The following is a 23,903-nucleotide window of genomic DNA, read 5'->3' as shown; positions in this document are numbered from 1 at the left end:
AACCATTTAGTTCACACCTGCAGCATCCACATGGGGGAGTTGTAGCACACCATTCTGGTGTGCACTTCTAGTCACACCCTGGTAGTCTGAACTGCAGGGCAATGTAGACAAGATCTTAGCGTCTAATCATTGGCTTTTGCAGTTTGTGTTTTTCCCTACTCATCTCATTTAATTGATACTGCCAGACTCCATCAAATACACTTTGCTGCATTGATCAAGTTTCCAGGTTCTGAACACTATTCCCCATCACTCCATTGCCCCGTCACACTGATTTCCTTCTGGGTTCTTATTTGGTTTCAGTGCTAAAAATCTTACTCCTGATCTCTCAGCTAAATTACTGTAGTTCACTAATCAAATCTTGATGTTACGCTCCAGTAGCTGTCAGTGTATTTTTTACAGTAATGGTGTCTGTACTGTCAGGACAACGTTTTGTATTTGACTAGGTTTTTATTCCTGGGTCTTTATTAGCTTTGTTAAGTCAGGAGACGGACAGTATTTGTTCACATTAAATTGGCAAGCCAAATCCTGAATCAGAATTTTTGTAGTTGTCCAGAAGTCTGGCAGTCAAAAAATGTATCACAAAATAAGGGTGGAAGAACTTCAGAGATATTTCAATGGAAAGATTTCCTATCTTCAAGAAAGAAATGCTGAGAGACACACTACAAGAAACTACTAGATAATAAGACAGCCCTCTGGTTTCTGGAAGAAACAAAAACAAAAAGAGAACTGTAGAAAGTATATGAAATGGAGTAATATTCAGAACTTTGAATACCCATGCCTGTTAGTAAAAGCACAAGAGCTATAGCTTTTGCCTGTGACAAGTCACAATACTGTGATAATTTGTGCTAATAATTCTATGCACTTCATTGCTTTCTTGTTTCTCCCTCTTCACCTTTTGATCTGAAAAGTTTTATAGACTTACCTCAAGTCGGCTGCTATTAAATTAAATCCATTGTAAAGGTGTCCTTCTAATGAAACTTTCTTCAAGTAAGAGAAGCTGTCCAGATCTGTAGTCAAGAAGTTTCTTACAAGTGCACCTAAGAAGAGGAGGAAGGATTTAGAGTTAGTTAGAATCACTTGCATATGAAAAGTGAGGATAGCTAATCTGGCAAATTCAGTCAAACAAGCAGAAAACATAAGGCTTAGGATTCCTGTTATTGGTGAGGGGCAAAATATGGAAATTAGGATTTTCTATAGTGCTCACATTAAACCAATATAGCAATGATGACACTTATTTTTACTCTGAGGAAGAACTCCCAATTCTAGCTCAACTGCATTGGATTTATGTTTGCGGAGCCTTATGTATTAGATGTTCTTTCCCATTACCACTCTCCTCAGTCTTTTATTTCATTTCCCCTACATGTTCCTTGTAGCCCTGGCTTGGTATACATCTAATGAGGCTGGTTTATTTGATCTATTTAATGTCATATTTTTCCACTGCAGGACCTCATGACCCTGAGTTTACAAGCAGACCTACTTTTTTTTTTTTACTATAAAAATATAATGAGAAAAAGTCTCCTAAAAAAGAAAAATGGACATTTTCCCATTTCATATTATGTTCTGCTCACAAAAGTGTCCAAGGAATACATCAATCTAAAACACAGAGCTCAACCACAAGAAGTTTCAAGTAAGAGCTTGTTACATGTTCAAAAAACTCTTCAGAGGAGGGGGACAGGGTGTACAAAAAAAAGGGTTCTACAAGCCTTGTTAATAGCTACTAGTATCACCTCATCGGATGAGAAAGGGGGTTAAAACAGCACTTAGTTAAGGTTGTAACAAACATTCCGTTATATAGTCTTCATGCTTTATTCACTCATACATTTTCATTTCCTCATTCTGACTCCATACCTCTTCCCTTTGCATTTTTATCAATCTTTGGCTGCAAGTAGTTTGTCAAGGCAGCCATCTTGCCTTTCTTACTGATTCCAAGCCATGTCCCGCCTTCTTTTCCTTCCTCCATATCCAAACCTAGAGCAAATAGTGGCAGAAGCAGAAATAAGAGATTCACTACTTTGCTGCTTTATCTCATTTCAAAAGCCTTAAATCACAGTTCCTTACTAAAAACTGAGTTTAGCTAGGGCTGGATAGATGCCTAGAGTCCCAAGGGTTTTTGTTTTTTTGGAAAGTAAAAATGAAATTTTAAAACTAAAATCAGTATTTTACAATTGTGCAATATTCACCATTTAATAAAATCTCAGTGATCATAGAAAAAAAAAGTCAGTAAATTAACCCAAACCAAGATTTAAAAAATTTAGACTGTGTTAAAAGGAATATAATTGGATTATGTAGAGCTAGAATATTTGTTAATTCAAATGCAAATCTCAGGGAAGGATTAGCTTGTTGGAAGCACAGGGGCTTTTGCGGGGTTCTGGGTGCAACGGTAATGCCTGCAGGGAGAGTCCAGGTGAAGGTGGTTAGGGCTCAGCGGGGGGGAGGAAGGCTGGGTATGGAGGACTCAATGTGGGGGTCCAGATGCTGGAGAAGTGGGGCTCAGTCGGGTGAGGATCCAGGTGAAGCTAGTTGGGGCTCAGTGGGGTGGGGATCTGTTGAGGTGGTCCAGGTGCAAGGGTCTGGGTTTGAGGGGGATCTGTATGCTCGGGGGTTGGGTGGATGGGGGAGCAGCTCCCTTTGCAGAGATCCCTCCCCCTGCAGCTGAGGAGTGATGGGTGCAGAAAGCCAGGGAGGAGGGGGATAAAGTTTGCAGAGCTTCCTACAGCTGGGGGAGAAATCTGGGGGTGGATCTGACTCAGCCCCGGATGCCAAGCAGGGAAAGAGAAGTCCTGTCCTCCCCAGCCCACCTGGGACAAGTGGCTGAGCCTGGTGCAGGGTAGGAGCCACCAGCCGGGTCTTCCCCAAGCCACCCGCGACCCCACGGTGATTTACCTCTCTGCTGGATGCCCTGGGCACCTGAAACATACTGCTGGGGAGGGTCACAAGACCACTCTTGTGGCTTCCCTTTGCTTCCCCATCAGAAAGTAATTTTTCTGCCAAGATGGGCATGCTCACGGGGTGACTCAGAAAATGACAAGGCAGAGCTGCTAGAGCATAGCTTTCTGAAGCACTGTAGCAAAGCTCTGCCCTAAATTTCAGGTGCTGGAGTGACACACTGGACTGCTACACCCCAGCTCAGATTTGGATGGGCCTGGGTGCTAACTGGGTGGGCTGTGGCCCACCCGTGGCTATGCCCTTGGCATGTAATAATTTTCTTAATGTCGAATCTGCACACAAGGCATTACTGCCACTCTACACTACAGTTGCCAGGCATCCGTTTTTTGACCAGAACGCCCAGTCTAAAAGGGACCTGGCGGCTCTGGTCAACACTGGTGACTGGTCCATTAAAAGTCTGGTCAGTGGCACAGCGGGGGCCCGGGGCTAAGGCAGGCTCCCTACCTGCCCTGGCTCCGTGCTGCTCCCAGAAGTGGCTGGCAGCCCTTAGGCACTGGGGTGGCCAGGGACTGGGAGGCTCCGTGCATTGTTCCCGGCCCGAGTACCAACTCCGCAGCTCCCATTGGCCAGGAACTGCGACCAATGGGAGCTGTTGGGAGAGGAGCCTGTGGGCGCAAAGGCACCTAGCCACCCATGTGCCTAGAGGCTGCAAGGACCTGGCGGCCACTTCCTCGGAGCCGCGGTAAATGCCAGTGGGATCCTGCACCCTAACCCCCTGGCCCAACCTGGAACCCCCTCCTGTTCCCCAAGCCCCTCATCCCCAGCCCCACCCCAGAGTCTGCACCCCCCACCCAGAGCCCATACCCCCTCCCGCATTCCAACCCCCTGTCCCAGCCCAGTGAGAGTGAGTGAGGGTGGGGGAGATGGAGCGAGTGGGGGATGGGGCCTCAGAGAAGGGGCAGGGCAGGGGTGTTTGGTTGTGTGTGATTAGAAAGCTGACAACCCTACACTCCACTCCAATTGTAAGAAGAGTAAAGAATGAATATCAGCCATCATAGCTATGATGGACAATGCCTGTAAGTTATGGTACAGCAGTACAGAACAAGCAGCAATGTTTTAAGTGTCAAGAATGATCATCAATAATAAGTGACAACAGGCAAGAATAAATTGGATATATTTACTTTTTTGCCTTGCTACTTTCATTTGAAAGAAGTGAATTATTAATTCAAACAGTGTACTAATCAGATCTGCACAGCTAAAGCCCCTTGCAGTGAATTGCCACAAACACCAGCCAGGGAGGAGGGGGAAGAATATACAATAAGAGTAAAACATCAAAAATGGATTTTTATTATCTATTACACTTTGCTGCAGGCTAGTATTCAGTTAATGTTATGATTTCAACATTTAAGTATTTGTTCCTCCCCTTTGGCGGCTGTGTAACAAAGGAGGCAGCATCCAGAGTGTCTGGCAGGAATTCTGGAATGTCAGCCAGAATTTCAGAAAGCGAGGAAGCTGCAGTGCAGTGGGAGTAATTTATCCTCACAGACCTCTCTGCCAACGACACCACCACGTAACATCAATGAAAATTCTGTGCGGAGTCAGAATGTTCTATTTAAACAACGCTGTCTACTTGAGCCTCACATTTTTATTTCGGAGACTATGGAGATGTCATCCAATTGCAACTGTATTTTAAAGATAGATTCTCTATAAAAAAACGGGTTACTCTACAGCCTAACAACAACAGCCAGGCAGAAAGCTCATAAACCAAAACAACTTTGGTCATTCATCAAAAAATTTCAAACTGATAAGAAATTAGCCATACATTTTTAAAATTTCATTTCCTTTTAACAATTTTTAAGTCACTGACTACTATTCAGTAATTTCATTTTCCAGAGATTTATTCAGGGTACTAAATAACTAATTATGTTAGATGGTATAATGCATTTTCACTATACTGCTTGAACTGTGGCTTTTGGAGAACATATGATGAAGAAGAGTGACGGACATTCAAGGAAGTTTTTTTGTAGTCAACTAAATGCAACAAAACTCAGTGGACTTCATATAAAATGTGACCATGAGTTGTCACAGCTGATTTACAAATTGTTGTCAAAGTATCCATTGCATAGGTTTACTGCAGCTCTGAATCACTTCATTCCAGAGTTCAGGTTTACAAACCACCCACTGAAGTTCTTAAGAAGTTACAGTACAGATTAAAGAAAACATACAAGACAGCAATACAACTAAGGCCCATTCCTTTTTCAAGCCCATAAACTGGTTTTCAACCATCACATGTGAAGACAGGTTCTTATAACCTGTGAATGTTCTTGTATTTCTAACAATGTTTTTGTAGATTTGCGAACAAAAGTACATGGGGAGAGAGATTCAAGACAAGATTCCATTAAAAAAAGTTACATACCACTAAGGATTTCACTGCTGCTATCCCAAAAGTCTGCTGATTTTGATGGTCTGTTGTAAAATTCATCCCTATTAGCTGCTAGGATAAGCCTGTAGGACAAGAGGAAGACTATGAATTTCAGATAGTGCACGGATCAAGTATGCAAGACTTGTAATTTTTTGTTCCCCCCGCAAAAAACAGTACATTTTTGTAGCTGGAGGAGCTGATCACGAAGGTATCTTTCTTCAAAGACGATGTAAACTACAGATCCTCCAATAATGCATTTAACACTCTACGCAGAATTTCTCAGATAAAATTTAATTAGCATGATCCCCAAAAACAGAACCAAAGTTGCTGAACTTCTGAGGAAAATCACATTTCCATTTAAAGATTTTGTACTTAGTTACAAATAGCTTCTTGTATTACTGAAAGATTAAAGAAAAAGGGAGAAAGTTTGCTTCTATGAAAATATGTTGCAGGCCTTTCACTTCTCACTCAGTTGTTTAGAGTTTTTTTGACCCCAAGGGTACGTCTAAAGTACAAAATTATTTCGAAATTATTCTATTTGAATTTTCGGAAGCTATTTAATACATTCGGTTTTCTGTGTCCCCACTAAAGAGCGTGAATTCGGCGGATTGTGTCCACAGTACCAAGGCTAGTATCGAATGTCGGAGCGGTGCACTGTGGGTAGCTATCCCAGTTTCTGCAGTCCCCGCTGCCCATTGGAATTCTGGGTTAAGCTCCCAGTGAATGATGGGGCAAAAACGTTCTCGCGGGTGTTTCTGGGTGTGTGTCGTCAGAAAGCTATGGCAGACAATCGTTTTGTGCCTTTTTGGCGTGCAGATGCCATACTGCTTTCAGCAAATGGTGCACCGCTGCTCTCCTGCTATGATGAATCCACCTCTCATCTCCCTATGTAATCTCTACTATCTACTCTTTCTCTTCCTCATCGAATGCGTCCGCTGCCAACTCTGCTCGGCCATCGTGAACCGAGCACCACAGCTTCCGCCACCAACTCTGCTCTCCTGCTATTGCCATGCTTCCAAGCTTCTCCATGTTGTCTGTCCTGGGCTCCCACCTCCATGAAAGCCACAGAAGACAAAACATTTTCAGCTTTTGTTCGGCTACCGTGAACCAAACAGCACAGCTTCTGCTGCTACTCTGCTCGCCTACGTTTCACGCCCTTTTTCCAGGATTACCCGTGCAGGCGCCATAGCCATGGAGCCCGATCAGGTATCCACTGCAGTTTTGACCATTGAAAATACCTCGCGCATTATCCAGCAGTATGTGCAGTACCTGCAAAACCGGGCAAGGAAGCGACGACAGCGCGATTACTATACCGATGAGGACATGGACACAGACAGCATGTTGGACCAGGTTCATGCTGTGGAACGCCATTTCTGGGCCCAGGAAACAAGCACAGACTGGTGGGACCGCATACAGTTGGGGGTATGGGATGATTCCCAGTGGCCGAGAAACTTTCGTATGTGTAGGGCCACTTTCATGGAACTTTGTGACTTTCTGACCCCTGCCCTGAAGCGCAAAGACACCAAAATGAGAGCAGCCCTCACAGTTGAGAAGCGAGTGGCTGTAGCCCTGTGGAAGCTCGCAACGCCCGACAGCACCTGTCGGGTCGGAAATCAGTTTGGAGTGGGGAAATCTACTGCGGGGGCTGCTGTGCTGCAAGTAGCCAACACAATTATTGACTAGCTGCTATCAAGGGAAGTCTACTTTGGGAAATGTGCAGACCATTGTGGATGGCTTTAATGCACTGGGGTTCTCTAACTGTGGCGGGGTGATTGACGGAACGAATATCCCTACCTTGGCCCTGGAACACCAGGGCAGCCAGTACATAAACCGTAAGGGGTACTTTTCAATGGTGCTGCAAGCACTGGTGGATCATAAGGGACGTTTCACCGACATCAACGTGGGATGGCCGGGAAAGGTGCATGACGCTCGCATCTTCAGGAACTCTGGTCTGTTTGAACAGCTGCAGGAAGGAATTTACTTCCCAGACTAGAAAATTACTGTTGGGGATGTTAAAATGCCTATAGTTATCCTCGGGGACCCAGCCAACCCCTTAATGCCATGGCTCATAAAGCCGTACACAGGTACCCTGGACAGCAGCAAGGAGCATTTCACCTATAGACTGAGCAAGTGCAGAATGGTGGTAGAATGTGCGTTTGGACATTTGAAAGTGCGCTGGCGGTTAGATCTCAGCACAACCAATATTCCAATTGTGATTGCTGCTTATTGTGTACTCCACAATACCTGTGAGAGTAAGGGGGAGACGTTTATGGCGGGGTGGGAGGTTGAGGCAACTCGCCTTGCGGCCAGTTTTGCACAGCCAGACAACAGGGCGATTAGAAGAGTGCAGTAGGGAGCGCTGCACATCAGAGAAGCTTTGAAAGCCAGTTTCATGACTGGCCAGGGTATGGTGTGAGAGTTCTGTTCGTTTCTCTTAAAGTTACCCGCCCCCTATATATATATGAAAAGGAAATAAAGTCACAATTGTTCAAAAATCATTCTTTATTATCAAAACATTGAGAGAAATCAGAAGCTAGACGGGGGAGGGGGAGTATTGGGTTAGGGGGGTGGAGGAGGAGGAGGGAAGGACAAGTCCAGAAACCAAATCAAAACTTAGGATATGCCAGCTTTCTGTTGCTTGTACAATCTTCTGGGGTTGACTGTGTGGGTCCCTGTAGCCTTCCCCCACCCAGTGTTCTTGGGCATCTGGGTGAGGAGGCTATGGAACTTGGGGAGGAGGGACGGCAGTTATTCAGGGACTGCAGCGGCAGTCTGTGGTCTTGCTGCCTTTCCCCCATTAGAGCCACCATACAGCGGAGCATGTCAGTTTGCTCCCCCACGAGCTTGACCATAGCATTATGCCTGCTCTCATCGCACACGTCCCTCCTCTCTTTGTATTCATGTAACGCTTTACATGACTCCACAATTGTTTACCTCCACGCATTCAACTGGGCCCTATCAGTGAGGGAGGACTGCATGAGCTTGGCAAACATGTCGTCCCGAGTTCGTTTTTTCCGCCTTCTAATCTGTTCCAGCCTCTGGGACGGAGTAGATAGGGGCCGCATTGAAACGTTTGCGCCTGCTGCAGGAGGAGAAAAAGGGAGGGCAGTATTTTAAAAGATACATTTTAGAGAACAAAGGGGACACTTTCTCAGTGAAACAGGCAATTCATAGTACACAGCACATGTTCTTTCTGTACAAGGTCTCATTTTGCCTCTTATACTTAAGTGCCTGCCACTTTGGTGTGAGTAAGCCACCACATGCGGCCAGGCAACAGAATTCAGCTTGCAGGCAGTCTGCGGGCTGTCTGGGATGATCACTTCACACAACACTCTCCCCTGCCCATACACACCCACCCACCGCAGGGCTCCGATGAGGCTCTCAGCAGCAATGAGCCCTTTAAACTAAACGCGAACAGCCCAGCCGGCTGGGTTTCCCCCCACCCCATGGGTCCGATCAAGCTCTCACTCACCAGAAGTGCCTTCTCCAAGGTCATGGTCCAGGAGCATGCTTTGGGAGTAGGGGAAGGCTATTGACTCCAGCGTTAAGAACAGTTCCTGGCTAGGGGGGAAAACAGATTCCCCACTTGCCGCCTGTGCACTGTCCTCCTCCTCCACTTCCACCTCTTTGTCCTCCAAAAACTCATCCTCCTCGCTCCGTGCTACTCCCCCCTTGCAGGTGTCCACAGACAGTAGTGGGGTAGTGGTGTCGTCACCCCCCATAATTGCATGCAGCTCACGGTAGAAGCGGCATATATGGGGCTTCAGAGTAGCAGCTGTGTTAGTCTGTATCCGCAAAAAGAACAGGAGTACTTGTGGCACCTTAGAGACTAACAAATGTATTAGAGCATAAGCTTTCGTGGGCTACAGCCCATTTCATCGGATGCATAGAATGGAACACATAGTAAGAAGAAATATATATACACATACAGGTAAGTTGGAAGTTGCCATACAAACTGTGAGAGAGGCTAATTAGTTAAGATGTGCTATTATCAGCAGGAAAAAAAAACTTTTGTAGTGATAATCAAGATGGCCCATTTAGATAAGTATCCTCACACCTTCTTGTCAACTAACATGTGGAAATAGATTCAAAGTGTGTAATGACCCAGCCACTCTCAGTCTCTATTCAAACCCAAGTTAATGGTATCTAGTTTGCATATTAATTCAAGCTCAGCAGTTTCTTGTTGGAGTCTGTTTTTGAAGCTTTTCTGTTGCAAAATTGCCACCCTTACATCTTTTACTGAGTGGTCAGAGACGTTGAAGTGTTCTCCTACCGGTTTTTGAATGTTATGATTCCTGATGTCAGATTTGTGTCCATTTATTCTTTTGCGTAGAGACTGTCCGGTTTGACCAATGTACATCGCAGAGGGGCATTGCTGGCACATAGAATCATAGAATATCAGGGTTGGAAGGGACCCCAGAAGGTCATCTAGTCCAACCCCCTGCTCGAAGCAGGACCAATTCCCAGTTAAATCATCCCAGCCAGGGCTTTGTCAAGCCTGACCTTAAAAACCTCTAAGGAAGGAGATTCTACCACCTCCCTAGGTAACGCATTCCAGTGTTTCACCACCCTCTTAGTGAAAAAGTTTTTCCTAATATCCAATCTAAACCTCCCCCACTGCAACTTGAGACCATTACTCCTCGTTCTGTCATCTGCTACCATTGAGAACAGTCTAGAGCCATCCTCTTTGGAACCCCCTTTCAGGTAGTTGAAAGCAGCTATCAAATCCCCCCTCATTCTTCTCTTCTGCAGGCTAAACAATCCCAGCTCCCTCAGCCTCTCCTCATAACTCATGTGTTCCACTCCCCTAATCATTTTTGTTGCCCTTCACTGGACTCTCTCCAATTTATCCACATCCTTCTTGAAGTGTGGGGCCCAAAACTGGACACAGTACTCCATGATGACATACATGATGGCATATATCACATTGGTAGATGTGCAGGTGAATGAGCCCATGATGGCATGGCTAATGTGATTAGGTCCTATGATGGTGTCACTTGAATAAATATGTGGACAGAGTTGGCATCGGGCTTTGTTGCAAGGATAAGTTCCTGGGTTAGTGTTTTTGTTGTGTGGTTGCTGGAGAGTATTTGCTTCAGGTTGGGAGGCTGTCTGTAAGCGAGGACTGGTCTGTCTCCCAAGATCTGTGAGAGTGAGGGATCATTTTTCAGAATAGGTTGTAAATCTTTGATGATGCGCTGGAGAGGTTTTAGTTGGGGGCTGAAGGTGACGGCTAGTGGCGTTCTGTTATTTTCTTTGTTGGGCCTGTCCTGTAGTAGGTGACTTCTGGATACTTTTCTGGCTCTGTCAATCTGTTTTTTCACTTTAGCAGGTGGGTATTGTAGTTTTAAGAATGCTTGATAGAGATCTTGTAGGTGTTTGTCTGTCTGAGGGGTTGGAGCAAATGGTTGTATCTTATAGCTTGGCTGTGGACAATGGATTGTGTGGTGTGTCCTGGATGGAAGCTGGAAGCATGTAGGTAAGTATAGTGGTTAGTAGGTTTCCGGTATAGGGTGGTGTTTATGTGACCATCGCTTATTAGTAAAGTAGCGTCCAGGAAATGGACTGCTTGTGTGGATTTGTCTAGGCTGAGGTTGATGGTGGGATGGAAACTGTTGAAATCATGGTGGAATTCCTCAAGGGCTTCTTTTCCATGGGTCCAGATGATGATGTCATCAATGTAGCACAAGTAGAGTAGGGGTGTTAGAGAATGAGAGCTGAGGAAGCGTTGTTCTAAGTCAGCCATAAAAATGTTAGCATACTGTGGGGCCACGCGGGTTCCCATAGCAGTGCCGCTGACTTGAAGGTATAAGAAATTATTATTTATTTGTCTGAAGTCCCCTGCCTCATTAACTATACACCTTCCAACTTCTGCAACAAATGAGGCAGAGGTCTTACAGACAATGCCTCCATTATGGTGCAACTCTGATTCAACCCCAGTGCAAGTCCACCCTGTGCACTGAATGAGGCAGGTGTCCTGTGGACAAAAGAAATAGTATATGGTCATGTAACTAAAGACTGTACATAATGCACAGGGAGTCAAATTAAGGTTACCCAGGCAACCTTAATTCCAGCATGTCTTAACTTCAGAGAGCTTGACTTTGCAACCTTAATTACGTCCTTATAATGTAGTCTGTAATATATTATTGTATATAAAATTTATTTAAATACAGAATGAAGAAGGAAATAGCCTCTTTGTCTTCCATTCACCTTTAAATATTCAGGGCATAGAAGGGATGGTCATTCCGTCTTAGACCCATCCCGACAGTGAAAACTGAGCATCAAGATCATTTGTCTGAGTCTTACTTCACTGGTATGTGCTAATCTTTCGTAGATAAGGGGAAGTGAAAGGGAAAGAGCATAGCCTTGTTTCATACCAGCCAGGAATAGGGTGACCAGACATCCTGATATGGACTGTCCCGATATTTAGTTGTTTGTCCTGCGTCCCAACCGATGTACGGTCAGGACGCCATTTGTCCCGAAATTTTGCTTCAGCGGCACTCCAGCTTTTTGGGGCGGCAAAAAACCAGGAGTGAGCCTGTGGCTGCCCCCCCACGTGTCCTGATATTTTGTTCTTGTCATCTGGTCAACCTAGCCAGGAAATGTTACAAGAGGGCAGAGTTTGAGCTTCCTTAGAACAGTACAGAGAAACATTTTAATCCTTACTGAGATTTGGCCACTGCAGCAAACAAAATGCAGGAGGCCCATGGAGGCTCCATAATCAAAGGCTAGTAGGAGGTTAAGAAATACAATATGTAATTGAAAAACACTGTCAGATGAAATTCTCTGTTTATATTTGGTAATAAGCTTTTCTCACTCAGAGCTCTCAGACTGCTGTGTTGTGCTTTGCAAAATGTGTTACAGCTCTTGACATACCGCCTAAATCTAAATTATACAAGTTTAGAAAGTCAAACAAATATTGTATTAAACCATGCTGGGTTTTACTCAGGCCTAGTGAAGATATAAAGATAAGATTTTTTTTCTAGCTATGTGCACTGTCTTCTGTTTTAGGATTTATGTAGTTATAATTGGTGCTTGGAGACTTAACAGGCAAGCTCATGTGCATTTAAAATATGGCTGGACATGTAAGAAACATGTGCAGTAAGGGCATTTTAAAAATAATTTTTTTAAGCCTTGTGGGAACACAAACCAGCCGAATTAAGAGACTACATAATTTTATGTCAGGCAGGGTGTGAACACAAAGCAGGTAGGATATGAAAAGTCAATATGGTTAGATTGCCTCAGAGGAATCCAGAACAAGTACTCTGGCTTTTTTAACCTTTAAAACATGACTTCTCTCAATTATTAAACCAATACACTCATGTACAATGCATTCCAATACCCACTGGATCATCCCATACTGCCATTTCATCCCCGTGCTAACGGTGAAGCTCTGGAAACAAAATGAAAGTTTGTGCTTCTGTGTCTGTGCACCCATATCTTTTCTGACAAAAAGCCAACATTTGCTATTGTTTAAAATCTTTGGCAGTCAGCATTGAAAGCTCAACCTATTGTCTTAATGCAACAACTAACTACACAAACTAAACAAGCCTCAAGAATAAAAACTGGAGTTGGCAATAAAGTTACTCCATGTCTATATTGAGAATTAGGCTATTAAGATTATCCAAACTTCCTATAGAAGTGCAAGTACGCAGATTAGCTTCACTTTAGCACTGTCGAGCTCTTCCCGATCCATAGGGCCCCTACCAAATTCATGACCATGAAAAATGCGTCACAGACCTGAAATCTTGTCTTTTGTGTGCTTTTACCCTATACTATACAGATTTCATGGGGGACACTAGTGTTTCTCAAATTGGGGGTCTTGACCCAAAAGGGAGTTGCGGGCGGTGGGTCAGAAGCTTATTTTAGGGGAGGTTGCATTATTGCCACCCTTACTTCTGCGCTGCCTTCAGAGCTGGGCAGCCAGAGAGTGACAGCTGTTGGCTGGGTGCCCAGCTCTGAAGGCAATGCCCTGCCAGCAACAGCACAGAACTAAGGGAGGCAATACCTTACCATGCCATCCTTACTTCTGCGCTGCTGCTGGCGATGGTACTGCCTTCAGAGCTGGGCAGCTAGAGAGTGGCGGCTGCTGACCAGGAGCCCAGCTCTGAAGGCAGTACCGCCACCAGCAGCTGTGCAGAAGTAAGGGTAGCAGTACCTTGACCCCCCCCTCTACAATAACTTTGCAAACACCCCCACCCTAAACTTCTTTTTGGGTCAGTATCCTTACAATTACAACACCAGGAAATTTCAGATTCATGTAGGTGAAATAATGAATTTACAATTTTTAAAATCCTCTGACCGTGAAATTGATCAAAATGGACCCTCAATTTGGTAGGACTTTACCTATCCAATAGGATTTTTTTTCTGCTACAGATAAAACAAAGTATCATCTTGGTAGTAGAATTGGTTTTGTTAAGCAGAAAAATCAATGTATAAAAAACTTCCCGTGTACATACATAATGTGGGATAGGAGAGTCTTAAAAATAAAGTGTCATTGCTTACTAAAAATGAATAGTCCCTTCTTCACAGAAAGCCCTAACTGTTTAAGCATTACTTCACAATGTTCTTACCCACCTACCAAAAATGCCCACACAAGCTTCCAACACTAAATGACTGCAAATAACTGCCTTCTTCACGCCAAAGCAAAGAACAGGGGGATACAAAGGCCCAATAAGTTTAGTGTGAAAAGACAGTCAAGGAGCAGCAAATTCTTAAGTATTTTAAGGGTGATCTCAGACAAGTTGCTTTTTAAACCAATTATTTGTAATGTATTTGTTCATTATAAAGTAATTTCAGTGATCCACAAGAGTCCTTTATTCTGAAAGCAATTAATTCACTGGAATACAGTACAATGGATTACTAATGTTTGTAAACCATTTATCTAAGTCAGTTTTATGTTCAGTGTTTTAGCTTTAATATCAATTACCATTTGGTTTGCCAATAACATTAGCTCATTTCTCTCAGACCTAGAAAACTGAAGTTATTCCTGGTTCTCCCTCCCCCCACCAAAACAGAAATATTCTTTTGGCAGCTTATTGGTACTGTGTAGGTTCAGAGTATTTGCTTTTGGTTCAAAATCTTATTTACTGTGCTTATTTTGGCATTTTTTAGTCCCATAAGCAGAACTATAGGAACCTGTGGTATCTTGAAATGGACACACAGAGGGAGAGGGGGGCACATGTCCTGCAGTTACCATCTTGGTTTCCCTTCATTAAAATGAAATTTTAAATTGTCCATTGACTTTTTTTTAGTTTTAAAAATGTATTGAGCACTACCAAAAAGTGGTATTCTGAAAAGAATTTTCCTGAAAATCTAGAACAGATTTAGGAACGCCCTACAAGGCGAAGACATGTGCAACTAGCAGTCTGTAATTCTAAGTAAATGGCACTATAGGGAAGATGGAATGATGAGTTATTTGTTAGAGTCACGTAAGGCTCCCACTGTGGTGGTGTCATAAATATAAAGGGAAGGGTAAACCCCTTTGAAATCCCTCCTGGCCGGGGAAAGCTCCTCTCACCTGTAAAGGGTTAAGAAGCTAAAGGTAACCTCGCTAGCACCTGACCAAAATGACCAATGAGGAGACAAGATACTTTCAAAAGCTGGGAGGAGGGAGAGAAACAAAGGGTCTGTGTGTCTGTCTATATGCTGGTCTTTACCAGGGATAGACCAGGAATGGAGTCTTAGAACTTTTAGTAAGTAATCTAGCTAGGTATGTGTTAGATTATGATTTCTTTAAATGGCTGAGAAAAGAATTGTGCTGAATAGAATAACTATTTCTGTCTGTGTATCTTTTTTGTAACTTAAGGTTTTGCCTAGAGGGGTTCTCTATGTTTTTGAATCTAATTACCCTGTAAGATATCTACCATCCTGATTTTACAGGGGGGATTTCTTTATTTCTATTTACTTCTATTTTTTATTAAAAGTCTTCTTGTAAAAAACTGAATGTTTTTTCATTGTTCTCAGATCCAAGGGTTTGGGTCTGTGGTCACCTATGCAAATTGGTGAGGCTTTTTATCCAACATTTCCCAGGAAAGGGGGGGTGCAAGTGTTGGGAGGATTGTTCATTGTTCTTAAGATCCAAGGGTCTGGGTCTGTAGTCACCTAGGCAAATTGGTGAGGCTTTTTACCAAACCTTGTCCAGGAAGTGGGGTGCAAGGTTTTGGGAAGTATTTTGGGGGGAAGGATGCGTCCAAACAGCTCTTCCCCAGTAACCAGTATTAGTTTGGTGGTGGTAGCGGCCAGTCCAAGGACAACGGGTGGAATATTTTGTACCTTGGGGAAATTTTGACCTAAGCTGGTAAAGATAAGCTTAGGAGGTTTTTCATGCAGGTCCCCACATCTGTACCCTAGAGTTCAGAGTGGGGGAGGAACCTTGACAGGTGGTACGAACAACATATTCTGCTGAAACTCAAGCCTTTGGTAAGAAGAGTATGGCCCAGGGTGGGCAAACTATGGACCGGGGGCCGCATCTGTCCCTTCAGACATTTTAATCCGGCCCTCAAGGTCCCACCGGGGAGCAGGGTCTGGGACTTGTCCCGCTCTGGCACTCCAGTCAGGAAGCTGGGTCGGGGCTTGCCCGGCTCCTGGAAGCAGTGGCATGTCCCCCCTGCGGCTCCTACACATAGGGGCAGCCAAGGGGCTCTGCATGCTGCACCCACCCCAAATGCTGCATGCACAGCTCCCACTGGCCGGGAACCACAGCCAATGAGAGCTGCAGGGGCAGCACTTGGGGTCAGGGTAGCATGCTGAGTAGCCTGGCTGTGCCTCCGTGTAGGAGCTGGAGTGGGGACATGCCGCTGCTTCTGAGAGCTGCTTGAGGTAAGCACTGCCTAGAACCTGCACCCCGGCCCCCTCCCACACCCCAACCACCTGCCTCCCAAACCCCTTGGTCCCAGACCGGAACACCCTCCTGCACCCCAAACCCTCATCCCCAGCCCCACCCCAGAGCCCATATCCCTGGCCAGAGCCCTCACGTCCCGTCCCCACCCTGGAGCCCCTTCCCACAACTGAACTCCTCACTTCTGGACCCACTAAAGAGCCCACACCCCCAGCCAGAGCTCTCACCTCCTCCCGCACCCAACCCCCAATTTTGTGAGCCTTCATGGCCCACCATACATTTTTCATACCCAGATGTGGCCCTTGGGCCAAAAAGTTTGCCTACCCCTGATCTAGTTCCATTTTCAAAGACACTTCACAATATATGAAACAGAATTGGTTTAAAAATAAACCTCAATAAGATCTCACTTGTTTGTTCTGCGTAAAAATTTACTGACATTATCTGTAACAAGTTTCCTCATAACAAGACCTCATAACATTTTAAATCCCAAACATGAGTTGCTAGTCAAGTTGTGTGTTAAAATGCTACATGAAAAGATTAAAATGGAGACAAGCTAGGAAGCGCAGAGAAATTGTAAGTTAATGCTACAGTGATGTCCTTAATCGGGGCATGACACAGTTATTTACAGAGAGCTTAGAAATCCCCGATGAAAAGCGCAAAGTATATGTATTTTCCTCTTTGAATGCCACTTAATTGCCATGATAATCCTTTGACTTTAGTGTTGCATAGTTTATTCTCTTCTGGATATTTCTATTCTATAATCTTAGCTTAGAATTTTTGTCATCTTGCTTAGATGTAAATGAACAATCTTATATACATTCATAAAAGAGTGTGTGTGTGTGTGTGTGTGTGTGTGTGTGTGTGTGTGTGTGTGTGTGTGTGTGTAGAGAGAGCGAGAGCGCGCTTTCAAAACTAAAAATTGGAAGCAGTGGTTTCCTGAAGCTCCAGCTAGCTTCAAAAATTCAAGACATGAAACCACGGTTTGTTGAACTGAAATGCAATTTAAAATGAAAACTCTTAAGACTTACCAATAAAATTAAAAAACCCACAATATTTATAATAGAAACTAAAAGTTTAATTCAAACACTACAGAATGCTGCTAAAATTAAAACGTTCATTTTGTCTCCTGTAACACAGTAATCATACAAAAAAGGAGCAATTTGAATGACCCTTATGACCAAATTATATAAATCCTAAAAATAACTCAATATTTCAACTGTGTTAAGATTATGTAACATTTTAATGTTGCAGCAGAGAGATGAAAACATGACAAATCATTTCATTAAAGCAATTTCCTGTGATATAATTCCATAATAAAAAAGATTATGTGATTATAGCTTTGAAGCCTGAAACCTATAATATTTATTCATAAGACATGACTCGTGTAGTTAGGTAAGATGTGATGCCAGCACGCCACTTTGTATTATAGTCCAGGTAGCCATTCCCTAGCATATGATACAGTGCTTCACACTTACACTAAAAGAACATAAAGTAGCTTGGATATAAAAAGACTGTAGACAAAGGGTACAAATAAAGGGCAAATCACCAAGTTCTGAGGTGCAACAGGACAGAGGTCCAATAGAGCGTGACAAAAATCCACATTAGGCTGTGTGCTTAATTTAGTAAAAATGAAAGCTGTCAGATGAACAACTCCATAAATGAAGTTACTAGAATGGTAGTGGTGAATGGTAGTGGTGAATGCGTAGGCGCTTACTTTTATTTTTCCCAGGGGTGCTCCACCCCTCCCCCAAGGCCTTGCCCTGGCTCTGCCTCTTCCCCTTCCCCCTTCCCCGCTCTGCTTCTTCCCAAGGACCCCTGCTCACCAGCCATCACTGTTCTGCACTGTCCACCAACCCCTCCCTGAGCTGCCAAACAGCTGATCGGGGGAAGCCGCCAAACAGCTCTGGCTGGTGGGAACTGACCATCCACTCCTCCCCCGCCCCCCCCCCCCGAGTGCTCCAGCCCTGGAGCACCTAGAGAGTTGGCACCTAAGCGGGAAATGTGTTTATTGCTTGAGAATATGAACTGCACTGGTTATGGGGGAAAATGAACAGGCCAATCCAACAGGTCTCCTCAGCCTATTTTGATTAAACCAGACACAGTACATCTCTTAAACTAGATAAAGAAAGTGTCCAAAGAAGATAAAAAAGGAAAAGATTGTTAATGTCAGTTATGACGGTGACTGACAGATTAGTATCTGTTTGCATGCAACTGTATCAATCTGATTTTCGTAAAAGCCATTTTGAGTCTAACCGTTTTGTTTGTGCCTTCACATCGGCTCTGTAGCCTCCTCATCGAATTGAAACAGGTGTCACCTAGTAGACGGCTAGCCATAGACAGTCATTAAACCTTGATGACCTTCCATTGAAATGGAAGCACCCACGGACAAAGACCTGGCTACCATCCAGGGAAACCCTTTCTCCGAGGTGGGCTGGTAGTCAAGCAACAGATCACCTGACAAGGGGTTGAGGTTATAAAAGAACTAGGTCTTCTCTGAGTAACACTCTCACTGACCAAAACAAAAGAGGAATGAAGTCCAGGAGAGGAGACCTGGAACCCTGGAAAGACACTGATCAAATTCCCAAGGAATGCTATAGAGTGGTGAGGAAACAAAATGGCATCTGGGTATTTTTTACTTTGCATGTGTATCTGTTGTGCTGTCTAAAATAAAGAGTGATTAATTTAGACCTCTCTGTAAAGTCTGTCTTATTGGTTTCAACTATTGAGTGATCCCACCGGGCTAAACAGAACTCGAGTACCAGCTCTGAGGAGGGTGTGGTTCAGCACTGATCTGGAGGACTAGGGCAGCTGGACCCAAAGGTGGTACTTCCAAGAAGTGCAGCCAGACAAAATCTGTGCCCAGGAAGTGAGCCCAAAGGCCAAAGAAAGAGGCAGTGCTGGAGCTTACTCAGGTCCAGGGAAGCTTAATGTACATGGACACAGCATATGGGTCCAAACAACATGGTGAGCTTAGCTAGGCCTGTGACAGTGACACATTCCCAACGTGTTAGCACATCACAAGAAAATCTTGACAATACGCTTTTTCAGAGAACAGAAAGAATATCCTTTTTAACTAGCATTTTTAAACATGGAAAGCACTAATGTGTATTTGAGATAAGTGAAAGTTTTAGTCATTTGACGTGCAATATAGTGTAATCCACTCTTATGACCCATGGAAGAGATCCATTTCACACAGTTCTTTGACATGCTGAAAACAAAAGTAAAGTGCTAAAATTTCCACTGTAAGTATTTTTGTAAGTGCTCCAAACAGAAAAATACCCACACGTTCTAGAATAGATAAGATTATTACTTACTGTAGCACTCTAGAACCAAATCTAAAATTTGAGACGGTGTTGTATTACAAACCCCAATTTTCATGGGTTCAGATTTGGCATTTGAAGTGATGTTAAGACCAACCAAAACGTTCAGGTATAGTACACTTTTTGAATGTATCTACAATGTGGTTTCCAAAGATGTCTTAATGAGAAGCATCTAAACAAAAATCATATGGACCTCCTGGAATAATCTTGACAAGTTCTCAGGGATCTTTTTCAGAATTTGGATACCCAAGCAATAAAAAACAGGAGTAGACGGAAGGTGAGGACAGCTGAAGTAGTGATTTTAGACCAAGCATTTACCCAAAGTTACTGCAGGAGGAGAAAAGTATTTTTACATTTAACGTTTGCAGTAGACACAATACAGCAAGTTAAGATCAAAACTCAAGTCTGACCTGGCTTGCTTATGTGGTCTTATTTTGCTATTTGAGTTTAAAAAAAGTTTGCTTTCCTTTAAGTTGCTTTTAGAAAGTATTTAGCGCTCGGAAAAGGTGCCAGATAAGCAGGCCTAGAGAAAGAAGTCCTCTATTAATACACAAAGGCAGGCAGTGCCATTAAAATACGAGTATGATGCCTCATCATGTCTGATCTTTGGACATTGCTTCTACTGCCTGAACAAAAATGGACAAATTCCAGAGTGCCTTTTAGCTAGCTAAGAATTTGATCCTGATAATAAATTGAAGAGAAAGCACATTTTCAGTGTAGTAGCTACTAGAGCTGTCAAGCAATTTAAAAAATTAATCACGCAATTAATCGTGTTGTTAAATAATAATAGAATACCATTTATTTAAATATTTTTGGATGTTTTCTACATTTTCAATTACATTGATTTCAATTATAATACAGACTACAAAGTGTACAATGCTCACTTTATATTTATTTTTATAACAAATATTTGCACTGTAAAAAACAAATGAAATAGTATTTCAGTTCACCCAATACAAATGCTGAAGTGCAATCTCTATCATGAACGTTAAACTTACAAATGTAGAATTATATACAAAAAAAATTGTATTCACCAACAATATAAAACTTTAAGGCCTACAAGTCCACTCAGTCCTACTTCTTGTTCAGCTAATCGCTCAGCCAAACTAGTTTGTTTACATTTGCAGGAGATAATGCTGCCCGCTTCTTGTTTACAGTGTCACCTGAAAGCGAGAACAGGAGTTTGCATGGCATTGTTGTAGTTGGCGTCGCAAGACATTTACAAGCCAGATGCACTAAAAATTCATACATCCCTTCATGCTTCTACCACCATTCCAGAGGACATGCGTCCATGATGAGGACGGATTCTGCTCGATAATGATCCAAAGCAGTGTGGACCGCCACATATTAATTTTCATCACTTGAGTCAGATGCCACCAACAGAAAGTTGATTTTCTTTTTTTGGTGGTTTGGGTTCTGTAGTTTCTGCATGAGAGTGCTGCTCTTTTAAGACTTCCGAAAGCATGCTCCACACTTCGTCCCTCAGATTTTGGGAGGCACTTCAGATTTTTAAACCTTGGGTCGAGTGTTGTAGCTATCTTTAGAAATCTGATATCGGAATCTTCTTTGTGTTTTGTCAAATCTGCAGTGAAAGTGTTCTTAAAATGAACAACATGTGCTGGGTCGTCATCTGAGATCACCGTAACACAAAATATATGGCAGAATGTGGGTAAAACCAGGGACCAGGAGACATACTGTTCTCCTCGAAGGAGTTCAGTCACAAATTTAAAACAAGCATCATCAGCACGGAAGCATGTCCTCTGGAATGGTGGTTGAAGCATGCTAAATATTCATATGCCTCTTCATATCTGGCATGTAAATACCTTGAAATGCCGGCTACAAAAGCGCCATGCAAAAGCCTGTTCTCACTTTCAGGTGACGTAAATAAGAAACGGGCAGCATTGTCTCCCGTAAATGTAAACAAACTTGTTTCTCTTAGCGATTGGCTGAACAAGAAGTAGGACTGAGTGGACTTGTAGGCTCTAAAGTTTTACATTGTTTTATTTTTAAGTGCACTTATACAACAACAAAAAAAATCTACATTTGTAAACTGCACAAGATTGCACTACAGTACTTGTACAAGGAATTGATATACTATTTCTTTTGTCATTTTTACAGTGTAAATATTTGTAATCAAAAGTAATATAAAGTGAGCAGTGTACACTTTGTATTCTGTGTTGTAACTGAAATCAATATATTTGAAAATGTAGAAGAACGTCCAAAAATATTTAATAAATTTCAATTGGTATTCTATTGTTTAACAGTGTGATTAATCATGATTTTTTAAAATGGTGATTTATTTTTTTTAATCATGTGAGTTAACTGTGATTAATTGACAGACCTAGTAGCTACAAATCCTATCTCTCTGAAACTAAAAAAATTGCGAACCACAAAAAATATTTTGTGATCCCCTTCTGGCTGGCTCCAAAAAGGGTGTTATGGAGGCAACCTGGGCCTAGTGACTGGGAATAACTTCCTGATTCTCTGTATGTTGTCCTAGTTTTGACACTTATAGGGAGTGACCTAGAGCAGTGCTTCTCAAGCTATCTGATGTGGGGGACTGGCAATTTTTTTTCCCCCAATGTGCATGCAGAGCGGCAGCCGATGAATCGTGGACCGGCACAGGTCCGCAGACCACCACTTTGAGTAGCACTGACCTAGAGGAAACCAAGGCATGAGATGAAGTGACTTGTCCCTGTAAAATGGGGATAATGACACTTGCTGTTTTTTGTAAATCTGAGATCTAGGGATAAAAAGTACCATGAGAGCTGAGTATTATTGTTGATCAATATTTAGAAACAAAATTTTGCAGAGTTTTTATTTAAAGGTGCCAATGAACATTAAAGTTTGGTGACAAAAAAAAAGTATTTCATCCTTTTCCTCACTAAACAAAATTAAATGGATTAAAAGTACATTTTGTGTAAAAAAAAAAAAACAAAAAACCAAACCACACAACTGAGCCAAGCGTGATGGGTTGGACTCCCCTGTCTGGGATGCCACCTGATGTGCTGGGGTTCTACTGACCCTGCCCGCCTGTTCCACTGGTGGGCTTCCTCACACTGTCCTTGCTGTGCCAGGCCCTCAAGCCTTCTCTAGCACAAACACAGGTAAGGCCACACTCAGCTGCAGACAGACTGAAATCAGCTCTGTGTGGGAGGATTCAGCTCAGGACTTTAACCAGCACTCACGTGAACACCTCCTTTGGGGTGTAAACCCAAAATTATATGGTCTTCCACTGTATAGAGAGATCTGTACAGCATAAGCTCATAAAAATTGCCCCCTCCCTCAACGTGGAGGGAGATATGCACAGCTTTTTGCCCCCACCCCAGATATGAATTGCACAAACTGGGTCTTAAAAATAAAGAAATAAGTTAAAATTTACCTTTTGTAGTTTTTAAAGTGGTTATAAGGGATAGCAAATAGAACAAAGCAGATTACTGAGCAAATAAAAACACACACAACCTATGCTTAATTCACGAAAGAAACAAGTTACAAAATGTAATTTCTCACCCTAAATGTTTTTTCACAGGTAACAGTTTCTGAAGTTTAGAGTGCCAGTTATTTCTCTTTACAAACTAGACCACTGTCTCAGCCTGGACTCAGCCCTGGCCTTTCCCCAGCTTAGTTCCTTTGTCTCTTCAAGTGCTTTCAGCAGTCTTCCTTCTTGGGCAGGGAGGCAATGGAGAAGAACCCTGATTGACTCACTTCCCAGCCTTCAGTAGGCTTTACATAAGGCGGGAATCCTTTTCTCCAGTGGAAAAAATATCAGAAGCATTCAAAGTGGTACTCTGTACCAGGTGACATTATCAGATGACCCTACAGGGTCAAAGCAACATCCCAGGAAGCTTCTCAGGAAGGTGGGAGATTAGTATCTTCAAAGTTCTATTGTCCTTCTTAAATGACTCACCCAGGCTGACTGCCTACTGTCTGGTGGGCGTTCTCCCAAGTACACACACAGTTGTAATGGTTATATAGTCAATATTCTTAATTTCAGATACAGAAATGATACATGAATACAAATTGGATAATCACATTCAGCAAATCATAACCTTTCCAATTATATATTTTATGCAAGATGGGTCATGTAAGGTATGTTAGTTATGCCGTATTCATATCATAACAATATTTCTATGAAGAATATGGGGTGTAGCATCACATCAAGATCTTGTATATTTTGAACCTAAAATTATTTACTGCACATTTATATAAAAATTAAACATACTGGAAATCCCTACATTATACTGAGTACTCTGGCTGACTGATGTCACTGAAATGGAAGGATGATCTGTGGCAGTTTAGTCAAAGGTATCAGGCAATGCAAGAGAAAAATATTTCAGTAAAATTAGGTAACTCAGCAGAATTTGGGCCATAATGGACCAAAAGTTTTTCCCTATTTTGACACTGATAGCCAGTTATTTTCCTGCCAGCAATCAAT

The 23,903-nt window shown here is 42.9% G+C and overlaps 1 protein-coding gene across 1 annotated transcript in view; it reads right to left on the bottom strand.

The window, feature by feature from the left end:
- The window catches only part of TANGO2 (transport and golgi organization 2 homolog), an 89,030-nt gene that overhangs the window by 39,320 nt on the left and 25,807 nt on the right, over positions 1–23,903 (bottom strand). The window contains exons 3-5 of the mRNA XM_084649162.1: positions 5,303–5,391; positions 1,849–1,968; positions 923–1,037 (exon numbers count right to left, since the gene is read on the bottom strand). Of these exons, the coding sequence (XP_084505288.1) occupies positions 923–1,037; positions 1,849–1,968; positions 5,303–5,391 (324 nt within the window). The remainder of the gene's footprint in view (positions 1–922; positions 1,038–1,848; positions 1,969–5,302; positions 5,392–23,903) is intronic.

The sequence above is a fragment of the Lepidochelys olivacea genome (assembly GCF_965140295.1).
Source record: "Lepidochelys olivacea isolate rLepOli2 genome assembly, chromosome: 15".
In the NCBI taxonomy this organism is placed as follows: domain Eukaryota; kingdom Metazoa; phylum Chordata; order Testudines; family Cheloniidae; genus Lepidochelys; species Lepidochelys olivacea.
The sequence above is the reverse complement of the archived record's forward strand: the minus strand, read 5'-3'. Positions and strand labels throughout refer to the sequence as shown.